Source organism: Hippichthys cyanospilos, chromosome 11 (assembly GCF_059441005.1).
Source record: "Hippichthys cyanospilos isolate Australia breed blue-spotted pipefish chromosome 11, RoL_Hcya_1.0, whole genome shotgun sequence".
Classification (NCBI taxonomy): domain Eukaryota; kingdom Metazoa; phylum Chordata; class Actinopteri; order Syngnathiformes; family Syngnathidae; genus Hippichthys; species Hippichthys cyanospilos.
In genome coordinates, this window is record NC_142379.1 from 4,185,663 (window position 1) to 4,199,069 (window position 13,407).

General features: G+C 41.9%; 1 protein-coding gene across 4 annotated transcripts in view; it reads right to left on the reverse strand.

Moving 5' to 3' along the window:
- igsf9ba (immunoglobulin superfamily, member 9Ba) overlaps window positions 1-13,407 on the reverse strand; it is a 51,029-nt gene that overhangs the window by 21,751 nt on the left and 15,871 nt on the right. For all 4 annotated transcript variants that reach the window (XR_015867297.1, XM_088428390.1, XM_088428389.1 and 1 more), the window contains exons 3-6: window positions 11,759-11,905; window positions 5,314-5,465; window positions 2,463-2,580; window positions 13-154 (exon numbers count right to left, since the gene is read on the reverse strand). Coding sequence is in view for 3 of the 4 variants with exons in the window: in XM_088428390.1 (XP_088284516.1) it covers window positions 13-154; window positions 2,463-2,580; window positions 5,314-5,465; window positions 11,759-11,905 (559 nt within the window). In the remaining variant the exon portion in view is untranslated. The remainder of the gene's footprint in view (window positions 1-12; window positions 155-2,462; window positions 2,581-5,313; window positions 5,466-11,758; window positions 11,906-13,407) is intronic.

The following is a 13,407-nucleotide window of genomic DNA, read 5'->3' on the forward strand; positions in this document are numbered from 1 at the left end:
CTAGCTCTTTACTTCTTGAAATAGACGTTTTCATCCTCCCAGAGCCAAGTGTAGGTCAGATTGCCAGGATATGCTTCGGCTTGGCAGGTGAACAACGCATTCTGGGATATGTTGACGGTGACGTTTTCCGGCGGGGAGACGATGAACGGGGGCCCTGAAACACAAAGCGGAAGCTGAGTAGCATCTGTGTTTCACCAAGTTTATGATTATATGTACATGCCAAAAGACCTCAATTAATAAACGGCTCAAATAGAATACCTTTCAGTGTGCTCTAACCGGTGCACTCTTAATTAAATCAGCTGGAGACATCATAACTTTTACATGAACCTCTCCGTTTTAGTATTATTCCTGCGTGTGAACAAGGATGGACTCGGACAGTGGTTCAGCCTGCTCGCTTCTTTTAACACGACCTGCTTTTAGCTGCAACAGGCACTTTGCTGCGAACAGCCAACTGACATCCCCCTCTAGCTCGTCCCATAATTATTGTGTCTCCAGACACAACATGCAACATTTCCACTCCAAATCACTAGAGTGATGACACAACACAGTATGGCTGTGAAGCTAGCGCGTGCTTCACATTGCAACCTTTTCATCCTCTCGGGAACTCACTCCCTTAACTCTCCGTTTAAAAGAAAAAGAGTGGGGAAAAAAAGCAGAAGCCATGAAAGGTAATATGTCTTTTTGTGAGCGGGCCAAGATACAAAAACGCTTGCTGCTTGCGCATAAAAGTGGACTGACGGGCACAGCGAGACACAATTGAATAGAAATTGAGACAGGTAGAGCACTTAAAGTGAACATCCAGAGGCCTCAGTTACATTAGCCAGATCTTGAATATTGTTCGACATCAATAGAAAAGTGACAGAGGTGAACCACATAAAATTTTGAAGCCTGAACCATTGGGAGAAATTTGAAATAAAATTACCCTCAATGCTACCTCTACTATATGAGGTGTGTATGAAAAATTATAAGCATCATGTACAAAAAGCATTGATGCAGGTCCCAAAGTTCTTCTCCACCTGGATAAAAGTCTCCTGGATGGGGACCTGGTTGAAAAATAAATGTTCCAAAATGTTTTTCTGACGCTTAAAACATTATATACACGTCTCGTATATTAGCATAACAACTATTAGCATGCTAGCATATCAAATCTTATTAGCTATACTGTCCAACTACAAGATAAATTGTAAAATATTTTTCAACATGCTAGTTTGCTATGTTACTATAGCAAGCTAGCTTTGCTATGCTTGTATGCTAGGTTTGAATCAAATCTCATTTGACCTATTCAGTCATTCACACAAACACTGAAAGTTTGAATGTTGTAATTGTTGTTGATGTCGTAAAGCGGGAAAATTCCAAGCCTTGAAGAGAGGACGAAAAAAAACAGAATTCCACTTCATAACGTGAAAAATAACGTAAGCCAGGTACACCGTAACCTGAGGGTCCACTGTATAAGATATTTTTCAAGATGCCTCATTGTTAGATCCACTCAGAGTGCTAATATGCTATCTGTTAGCATGGCAAATATTAGCATGCAAGTTTTGTGTGAAGTCTCGCTAGATCTACAATACAACTACAGAAAGACATGCAATATTCTTTTGAATACGCTTGAATGCAAGCTCCACTCATGCTCTTATGTTATATGTTAGCATAGTAACTATTAGCATGTTAACATTGTATCAAATCGTATTAGACATACTATACATGGAGAAAATAAGATACTTTTCAATATGTCTCATTGCTAGCTCCACTTAGATGCTAGTTTGCTATCTATTGGTGTAGCAACTATTAGCAGGCTAGCTTTGTATAAAAGATCATTTAACTTACATATACAACAACAGGAACGTGTAAAACGCTTCTTGCTATTAGCATAGCAACTGTTAGCATCCTTTCAGCATTAGTTTCATTGCCATTGTCTCGAGGCCATAGGTTAAATTCTTTGCACAATTCCAAGTCGCAATAAATCTGTTTCAGATTTGCAACAAATAGCATTTAAAATTTTAGCAGGTATTCGCTGGGGCAAAATTGGATTGCGGATTAGATACCACTCAAAATCATTAAGACTCTTGTCGTAACATAAGACGTGATACATGAAAGTTTCAAGACAGCCGCTCGAGAGAGAGAGAGCGTGACTGGCAGAGCGTTGACAGGAGAACCTTGACAGGCGAGGCGGACGAGCCAAGAGAGCGTCAAAGAATCTACCAATTCCTTTGTTGGTGTATTTTAAAGACAAGACCTGCTTGTTGTTGACGTTACTTCGACCCTCACGGGAGCTGAGCTGCACATGTCTACAATATGTCGGCCTATCAGAGTTAATGGAGGGAAAAGAGATACATGGACTTTGTCTAAAGCGAGCGATTTAGATGTGGTGAAGCAGCATGTGGATCACCATTTAAGGTTATTAGAATGTTTGTGATCATATTCAGATTTAATAAGACACAAACTCTTTTGGGGCCTTCTCGTACCTTGCACCAGGAGACGGGTGGTGTGCAGCACCTCCCCCTGGTCGCTGTAGGCTCTGCACGTGTACGCCCCGCGGTCGTCGCGGGTGATGCCGAGGATGGTCAGGCTTCCCTCGTGCACCTGAGAAATAAATAAATAGAACTCAAACTGCAATATATGAAAAAAGTATGATTATGCAAGCGGTAAACGATAATGTGCGGTATGTTGTTTGCTGAGCTTGCTCAATGAGAGCCAATAAAGAAACACACGAGAACCCTTTGCGACCTCCCGCCATAAATTATGCAACAGGTTGTGAGGCCGCGTCCATTCAAGTCACACGCAGCTGTAGTCGGTGCATTATGCAGCCGAGGGAGAAAAGAGCTAACCTGGCGGAACTTGGCCAAGAGGCGTCACATATCCTCCGTCTGACATGCTGTAAGCGACTGTACGCTCACAAGATGAACTAACACGTCGCGTTCGCGGCGCGACAGCCTGGGAGTCAAAGTGTGAAGCAAACAGTGGAAAGCTGTGAAGTAGACCCACTCCGAGGCATGGGAAACAATTTATGGGGAAAAAAAAAGTAAAACTTGAGACCTTGACGTTTAGTCCTCATTATTCCATCTTTTACTCTCATATTTATTTCAAGGAGGCGTCTTTAGCGGGGAGCTCCAGAGAGTGCCAGGCATTTATTTATAGGAATAATCGAGTTGGGGGAAGAACATTATTAGACTCAACTGCAGAGAGTACTGGGCATTTTTTTGAATGAGGTGTTATTTGGGTAAAGGCATTTATTTACTCAAAGTTCTAAGCATTCACACATATACGAAGACATCATAGACATTTACTTTCTAGTCTGCAGAGAATATTTGGCATTTCTTTGACTGAAGTGTTATTTGAGGCGAGGTATTTGTTTACTCAACTGCAGCGAGTACCAGGCAATTCTGGAGACATTTGTCAAAGGAGGCATTTATTTCTTTTTTGTCAAGTTTACATAGGGAAAGTTGTTTATTCTTGTAGCTGCAAACAATAGTAGGGATTTATTTAAGGTAGTAACAGTTTGAGGAGGGACATTTTTTTTTTACTTGGCTGCAGAGTACCACAATTATATGTGAAGGCCTTATTTAGCCAGAGGCATTTATTTACTGATCAGACGAAAGGACCAGACATTTATTAATGAGGCTTTTCTTTTGGGAAAGGCATTTATTTATCCAGCTGGATAGGCTATGAGACAATTATGAAATGAGGCATTTATTTCGGTAAATATATTCATTTACTCTTCTGCGGGGAGACTCAGGAATTCTTTGACAGAGGAGTTCTTTGATGGAAGGCAACAATTACTCAAGCAGAATGTAACAAGCAGTCACACATACATGAAGGTGACATAATTTGTTTATAGACATTTACTCACTCGCCCGAAAAGAGTATCAGACATTTCTTTGACGGAGCCGTTATTTGGGGGGAGGCATTTATTTACTCAACTGCATAGTGTGAGACATTCATTTAAAAAGCCATTCCTTCAGGTACCGAGAATTAGGGAAATCCAAGATATTATTTGGGGAGAGGTGTTTACTTTGGTGCAGAGAGTGGTAGCAGGCTTTTATTGGAGGAGGTATTTATTTGGGAGAAGGAATTTTATTTACTCATGTATTCGAAGGGGGTGTTATTTGGAGAGAGGAGTTCATTTACTCAGATGCAGACAGTACTAGGTGATTGTTGGCAGGAGGTGTTATTTGGGAAGAGGCGTAGAGTTTTTTTTTTTCAACTAAAGAGCATTATTTGGAGAGAGGTGTTTATTTGCATATTTTCAGAAATATATATATTTTAAGCAAGGTCTTATTTGGGGAGAGGTGCTTACTTTGGTGTGGTTGCAGTCTTTTACTGGAGGAGGCATTTATTTGAGAAAATGAATTTTATTTACTCATATATATATATATATATATATATATATATATATATATATATATATATATATATATATATATATATATATATATATATATATATATATATATATATATATATATACTTATTTTTTTTATAGGATGCCTTATTTGGGGAGAGGCATTTATTTATGCAGCAGCAGAGTAACAGGTGACTCCAATCACTTCTACTGAATCGTAAGGCCTCATAATGCTGTCAAGAGTCCCAGTGAAGGCTATGCATCAGATCAAGCCACAAATCACACTTACGGGCTAGTTACAAGCTCGCATACATATGTAGGCTGTTTTGTGGAGCATCTTCATTGTATGGACCCTTTTCCCCGCGCGTATAAATAAAGCAATAAAGTTAAGTAAAGCGAGCACCATGACGATGGCCCCCACCCGCCTTCCCCATCTCGTCCTCTGCAGCTTTTGTCTGACACATTCCAGCATTTCTCTGGAGGTCTCTGTGGAAGCGAGATCATGCTGGTGAGCAAACGAGCCAGCACACACACGCACACGCACACTTGGAAGAGTTTCTCAGCAAATATTTCCCGAGAAGAAAAATATCAGAGGGCAGCTGATAAGCGCTCAGCTCAGAAGTGGATTTTTTTTTTTTTTTTGGGTCATTTTTACCTTTTAAGCAAAATGTTCAAATAAAGACGTACAGATGCTCGCAATTAATAATGAATCAAGATGATGTCCAATGATTTAGCGAAGTTCGGCGTTCAGTGAAAGTGACTCGCATTGCTCGTTTCTGAGATGGCCTTCGAATGATGATGACAAAACAACACGCTTAACTGATATAAGCCAAAGTGAGTGATCAAAATATACTTAGGGGCAGATGGGTGCCATCTGTGGTAGGGGGGAAAAAAAAATACTCGCTTCTGTAGTAGCGCCGGCTCATAAATCTGAACTGCAGCCATGATCCATTTTCTTTTCTTTTTTTTCTTACCGAATATTTAGCATTGGTGGCAAGCTCCTCCCCCTCCCTCAGCCAGCTGATTACGGGTTTGGGGTTTCCCTGGGCAGAGCAGCTGAGCAGGATGCTGCCACCTTCCTTTGCCTCCACATACTGCGGTGGCGTCGATGTAAATGTTGGTGGCGCTGTTGAGAGATAAAAAACAGACGAAAATTATTTCAATCTACTTCAAACTTGATAAATGGAGTCCTGAAACTGCAGAGCAAAGATGTTTATATGAAGGAGGCTTCGATTTTTCTAAGCTTTTTACTCAAGTGCTAGTAAAAAAAAAAAAAAAGTTTGGTTCAAGGAGGCGTTAATAGAGGAGAGGAATTTATTTGTTATTTATTTCAAAGTGGTGTTATTTGTGGAGATGCTTCAAGAATTTGCCACGCTTGTTTAAAATGCAAAAAAAAAGCCTCTCTGCCATGTCCTCGCATTACCTCTGATGCTTTTAAGCTTGACCAGCCAGCCACCGACCCGGGGGCCAATAAACCTTATTTTTTTTCCCCTTCCCCTTTGAGTATTTCAATTTAGTGATGATAAATAGTGGCTGCGTGCTCCTGTTAAAGAAAGACGATGACAAGTGGGCCACTTGCTCGCTGTTGGGAATGTTGCCATGCGGCGTCAAAACAACTAATGGTTCACTTACAACGCTGTCTGTCCCTCCATTTTTCTCACTAATAAACACGCTTTAAATATACTATAAAGGTAGATGCAAGCAAGGCAATTGAATTAATCAGACTGCAGGGGCGGAGCTACATGGCCAAGCCTGCAGAAGCTCCACCCAAAAAAAAAAGCCGAACGACAGAGACCCCCATATTTATTACGTAACCACACAATTGCCACACAATTTTGTTCTCTCGCTACTTTTAATCCTAACCCAAATTCTGTTGCCTCTTGAGAGAATGAGCGCGGCGTGACAGCAAACAAGCGGGTACATCGGTCAACTTGGGACTCCATTGTCAGGTACGGCGAAAAACTGCAGTTGCTCCTCTAAAAAAAGTAAGCCCAGCGTCACGACGTCGTCCTACTTGCGGCAGGCAGCCCGTCGTCAATTATACACATTAAAGAGGTGTGCGTGGCATTGTTGTGCTCTGTCGGAGGCATGCAGCCTTGCCCACACAATGTGTTCTTTGAAGGATCGCTCACCCCGGAGTGATGGTGTCTTCAATGCGTTTCGATGGGCAGCAAAGTATCTGTCCTACACAAATAGTGGGGGGTCCACTGTGTAACTGTGGTTCTCAAATGCAGGGGCGAGTAGCCCTGTGATATGATATTTTAATAGGGATTCTGAGGGTATCAATAAACTAATTTCATGTATTTTTGCAAGATTTGCAACCATGCAACATTGTAGCATGTTTAAAAGTTTCAAAAAGTTGACTTTTATGATAGGGCTCTTTTAAAAACATTTTTTGGCGGGGGAGGGGGCTGGAACACATGAACCCATGTGGCTTTATGGTACAATTTATGGAGATTCCTTTGTTTGTTAGGATCTCGTAAAAGAATCTATGGGGGAACAAAACACGAAGGGGGCTGAAATTTCCAGCAGATGATTAAAACATGTAAAATTTCAAAATGCAACGATTCTGACATTTTTTTTTGTGATTGCAGCTGGACGTGCGAGATTTTGTGTACAAAAATAATCATTGTCCAAATTTTGGACCATATAAACCCATTATAATTACAATTTTTGAGATGCATTTTAATAGGATTTATTACATTCATTTTCCTGTAATTTTCGCAACATTCCATTGAGCGGCAGTCAAACTATGTCAACAAACAGAACATTCTTTGTTTCTTGTGTTTCACCTCAAGACAGTAAGTGGCGGTAGAGACCAGTTAATGGCTAGGTCTTAAAGCGTTATCATCACTTCACAGACTACAAAGACAGACCATACCATTTTTCAAATTTTTGTGGGTGTTAATAAATTTTACCTACATATATATGGAGTGCACTGATGCCACTGAACAATTTGACTGGTTGAAGGAAGAAAATATTCATAAATTACTTTAATTACGCCTTTGGAAGCATTTACAAAATTAGAAAAAAAACATAATTTGCATAGTGTGGGCACACGGGTTAATGGTGTTTTTATTTACTTAATAGGGAAAAGATGATTTTGAGAAATTCAGAATTTAAATTTCCATGCAGGGTGAATGAATTGAACTTGAAAGTCAAGGTACCTCTGTTTTACTTTTCCCCATGGTTGATGAAATTAATTCCAGTGGTTACTTCTAATAAAGATATGCTAATAAGCTTCCATCTTGCCCATTAGTGTTAAAATGGCAGTCAAAGCACATGACACAAGGTCTGTTATTTTTTTTAACGCTGAATGTTGTCTTGATGTCTTCGAAACCGAGTGATGCGTGAAAAGCGCGGCAAAGGGAAGCACCAGGCAGACTAGACAGGAGGAAGACGAAGAGGAGACGGGAGGCGGGAGGCAGACCGGAGGGAGACTGGCCTCACTGTCCTTTTTCGGGCACAAGGCCTCGCCATCTGACACCTGCCACTGAGTGGGCACTAATGCGCCGTCCGCTTGGCAGGAAGCGAAGGCCGCCGAACAGGAACTCCAAAGGAGGAGTGTGTGTGTGCACGTGTGCGCATGTGTAAACGGGCGGGGGCGGGGGGGCAAAAGGATATGCGGACGAGGAAGGCACCTGCTTCCCTAAACGCCACTTCCACTCACCGCTTGTTTGATGTGTGCACTCTGAACCAGTGCCAACATTGTCATATTTTTTTGAAGGCGTCTTCAGAGCAGCCCGATTGGACTTTTGAGGCAATGCCATGACATCGTTGCTGCCCTGTTGCTTTTGTGATCGTATTTCTGATTGAAGTAGGAGGCGAGGAGTTTGGACTTTAAGAAAAGTGAGAAAATCTATGAACTATTTTGTTATGATACATTTACAGTACATTGCAGAAATTAATACGTACAGTATGTTGATCAGTGTCATTTATTAACTCAATTAATTGAAGGGAGGTAGTTACACGTTTTTTAAGAGTCTGGACATTAAATAGCAGACACTTAAGTATTAAATCGATACTTAAGCATCTGGGATTGAATGTCTGGACTCTTAAAAAAATGTGAAAATACTTCCTTGGCATTGAATGAGTTAAAAAGGCCAGTAAGAATTTTGATGATTGCCAAAGATAGCTAACCCAGGGGGATAAAAAGTTGTTGTTGTTTTTTTTATTAATCTAACATAAGCATGTTTTTAAAAATTGGATTAATCAATTAATCAACAATCGACACTAAGGCTGCAACTAACTTATTTTATTTTACCAATGATCAATGACCAATCTGTCGAATGGGTTGGATGTTAAAAGTGAATTAATTTCCATTCTTTTAATCAAAAATATGATTATTTTCTTTTTTTAAATAGTGAGTGCAAAAAAATATATGGTCCATAATATGTCAGAAAATTGGCAAAAAAAATGTTCATTTTCACTCATTCTTTTCCAAAAGAGAAGCTTTACATTTGTAAATATTTACTTTTGGTTCAACACAATGAGACACAAAGAGGCTGGAATTCTGAGAATCTGGACAAATTTAGCTCACTAAACACTCGATTAAAAAAAAAAAAAATCATTATCGAGAAGTTGCCGATTCATTGTTGCACTTTTAACCTTTTGCAACATCATTCTGGCAGTATGTTAGCCATGGGATGGCCCAATATTTGACATATTGTCACCATCTGGGTGAAATTTCAGCTCCCTAGTGTCTTCTTTCATTGCTTTCCCTTTAAAGTGAAATGCCTTTGATGTAAAAATTAGCGGATTGGACAATATGCTGCACAAGGGTTAATGATCGTATTCCTTGATTATTAAAATACTAGTTAGTTGACGTATTTATAGCATGGGAACAATAAGACCGATCCACACATCTGACCTGCTCGATTTCCTTTTTAAAAATCTGCATTAACACACAGTAGAGTGAAAACTTGTGAATGCTTGCTTCTCGGCGCCCGCACAAGGAAAAGTCTGAAAGTAGATGACGTTATGGGGGATATTATTAGTTTCTGTTGAAAGGCCTGACAGAAGCGAAGAGCTCTGCTGGAGGAAGTTGAGCGTGAATACTGATGAGGCAAAGCGACAGAGGTGCAGTATGCCTGCGCAACAACTAGACATTCATAAAAGCGCGCAGGTGACGCCCGGCGCAACAGTCTGGCCTATTCACTCCCCATGCGGGACAAAACCTCTCATATGGGGGACGCTCATATGACGGCGCCGTTGATGTAACGAGTGCCATAGAAAAGAAAAAAAAAAAAAAATCAGCCTTCACACATCAGCATGTTTTATCCCAATGTGATTATGCAGGACTGCGGGCTTTATAAATGGTCCTCTATAGTATACTAGTCCACATGCAGCACCATGTCATCATTATTCAAATAGGGAGCTCTGCAAGCCGCTGTAAAACGTACGCATAATCACATTTCACACACCAGGAATATACGTGTGAATGACACAGGAGGTTAAGAGAGCTGTGAAAGATTGTGTCAAAATCAACTTTCCATCTATTACTTGCGTCAAAGTGCTGCAAAGTGCAAGGGAAGACAGTTTTTTTATTGTTGCAGAGCGCACATCTGCAACCGAAAAAAAAAAAAAAAGCTTGATAGGAAAGCTGGCTAAAATGCATCTCTCACATAAAACTCTGTATGCTGCATAGAATTTACTGATGCACTCGGGGGATTGGCGGGGAAAGGCAAAGGTGCAGATATGTTATTTTCCCACCCAGTCATCACTTTGATAGAGTCGCAGACGACGCCTCACAACTGCCTTAAACAAACCACAATCAATAATGCAGGCTCGCTCTAACTGGTCTCGTGAAAATGCTCATGAAATCACGGCAACCTTTGCCACATTTGAAAAGAAAAATGCAAAACAACACCATAATATTGTAAAGTATGCCAATTTGTGATAGAAAATGTGTTTTCTCCTGCTATTTTCTTCAATATTAGTAGTACCCCATTTTTCTATGATTAACCTAGTGTGTCCAAACTACGGCCCGGGGACCATTTGTGGCCTGCCATGTACTTTTCAGTGGCCTGCAGCATATATTAAAAATGACGAGGCAAGCAGGAAAAAAAGAGAAGGCAAAGTGTTCAAATCTGTGCCACTTCTACCGATAAATTGTATTATACACTTTTAAATTATAAACTGCAGTTTTATGCAAAGATAATGAACTAGTTATTGGTTTTAGAAGCAAAAAAAAAAAAACATTTCTGTGTCTGGGTCGAATGTATCCAATGTGACTGTTTTAAAAAATAGTCTGCTGACTACAATTTGCCATTGCTCTGGTTCTGAATATGGAGATGAGATTGGGTTGCTCTTCAGTGCAGTGCACCCAAAAATTGCAGTAGTGGTGGGTAGTGATGGTGCAAGTAGTATTAAGCATATATAGGTCAAAAAGTATAACAAGCCGTCGTGGTGGTGCTAGTGGTAGTAGCAGTTGGCATATAGAGGCCAGAAAGTAAAACAGGTAGTCGTGGCGCTGGTGGTAGTGGTCGTAGCAGTCTTGGTAGTGCTGGTAGTAACGGTGGTGGGTAGTAGTAGTAGTAGAGGTAGGTATATGAGGCCAGAATGTAGTTCTTTTTGTGGTCGTGGTAGCAGTAGCGGTAGTCATTGTAGTAGTAGTAGTAGAAGTAGTGGTAGTAGAAGCAGTCATAGGCATATGGAGGCAGAAAGTATAATGAGTAGTAGTAGTAGTGGTGGTGGTAGTAGTAGTAGTAGTAATAGTAGTAGTAGTAGTAGTAGTAGTAGTGGAAGTAGAAGCAGTCATAGGCATATGGAGGGCAGAAAGTATAACAGGTAGTTGTGGTGGTGGTAGTGGTACTAGTAGTCGCAGTAAGTATATCAGGGGTGGCCAAGTTCGGTCCTCAAGAGCCACAATCCAGCCTGTTTTCATTGTGTCTCTTCAACTAACACACCTGATTCAAATGATTAGCTCATCAGCATGCTTTGCACAATCCTGATAACGACGCTGATTTGACTCAGGTGTGTTGGTTGAAGAGATACATTGAAAACAGTCTGGATTGTGGCTCTTGAGGACTGAACTTGGCCACCCCTGAAGTATATGGTGGCCAGAAGGTATCACAGGTAGTTTGTGTAGTAACAGTAGTAGCAGTACTTATTGGTGGTAGTCAGAGCTAGGCAATCCATGGTAAAAGTGACATCGCTGAAGGAATGACCCCCTTCGGCGAGCACTTCTGCGTTTTCGGCATCCGTTTTATGATGCGAGGCCATGAAAAAAATACACGGACTGAGCACCGATTGAAGCAGGGTTGCATCCGCCGTTCAGGTTCAGTACAGAAGTTCCGTCTCGGTCCTGTGTTTTCATGAGGCTTCGCATCGTGAAGCACTTCTCGAAAGTGCGCTGCGAAGGTAGGCCTTCCCCTAAGCGACTCGTAAGAAGAAGGCATACCGCGGTCGGGGACTCACCGTTAACCGTGAGATGCACCCAGCTGCCGTTGTGGAAGGTGTCGTACTGTTGCTCCAGCATCAGGACCCGGCACTCGTACCAGCCCTGGTCCTCCGAGCGCACCGGATCGATCTGCAGGGAGGCCTTCCCGTGCAGGGAGGCTCGACCTGCGGACGCACGGGAAACGCGAGAGTTTTCAAGGGGTCAAAAATAACTAAGTCATTGGGCACATTGTGGAACGCAGGGATCGATTCCTGCGTTTGATCAGTGACCAATCCAGGGTTAGTCTGCTTTTTGTCCAAGGATAAACTGCGACTGAACGGCAACCGTTTTAGGGTGTATTTTGCTTTCAACCACGGTCAGCCGGACCAAACTCCGAATGACTACCGACCAATCGAGGACGTAGTCTTGTTTTGGCAAACAGACATCAGAGCCTACGCAGGCTCATGACGCCCTCAGAAGTCTCAGCTTATAAGTGCGAACAAATATATTTGAAATTGGGCAACTGGCCGGAAAACAGAGCAGCTGCTTGTAGCAGCAATTCCTGGAGGCCACATTTTAAGCTGAATCAGAAGTATCTGCGCGGGTGGAAAAACAGCCTTCCATCTCAAAGAAGGCATACGTTTCACACGCAACTTGTCCAGTCCGACCCCCCCTCCCCGTCTTTTTCACAGTTCAGGATAAATTGGAATTCAAACAGGAGCAAATCACAAGGGAAGAGAGGAGTTGAAGAAAGCGAGCCAGAAGAAATCAACCGCCTCTCAGCTGTCTGTCTCGCAGCTTTGGGCCCGTTGCTCACGCGGCCGCCTTTGACAGCCCGACAGACTAAAACGTTGGTTCCTGCCGGGCCTGACAAGTGTTCTCAGATAGAGCATCTTTGCAAACTTTGATGCGTAAACGTAATATACCACCCGCTTCTCGTTCTTTTTAGCGGAGGCTGCCGAGGAGCCGTTGCGGAACTTGCATACGTGCGACGTTTAGACGGGTCGCCGCTCGGGTGGAAAACAGACATTTTTTTGTTAGCAGAAAATCGATGGAGTCGCGGGGAGGAGAGAGGCGCAGTGACTGCAGTCTTGCAGATGGAAAAGGGGGGAAAAAAAAAAGGCTGTCTAGAAAAAAAAAAAGTCCGTTCTATTTTTGGGCTGGCCATTGAAGTGCTGAGTCGGAGCGGGCGGTGTCTTCTAGAGATCAAGGGAGTCGCTGCTGCTCAAGTAAACTGCAATGCATCTTAATCATCATTTTAGGCCTAATTAAATCACCATTTGGAGGGCTTTCACATACATCAAAAAGTACCTCCAAAAACTAATTTGGTAGCACCTCTTCCAGAATTATTTGAAAATTCAGACCTCAAAGTCAGTTTCATTCCGTCCCATGGAGGGGCGAGCAGCGGCGGGCGTCGGGGAAGGTAGTGGCTCTTTTGATCTTGTCAGGGTTCGTTCAAGGTTGAAATCGTTTGCCAGACGGCGGGCAGACGTTTGAGTGTAGCGCTCTTGTCGAAAGGAAATTTGGAACATGTTCAAAATAGTAAAATAGTAAAACAGGTCAACGTCTGACGGCATTTACTTATGGCTTACGAGTGGCAGGGCATTGTGTCTGAACGATTAAAAATCAAGAAGAATGTTAGTGTATTTATTTATTCACTTATTTGCGCTAAACATGGTTCACGTTT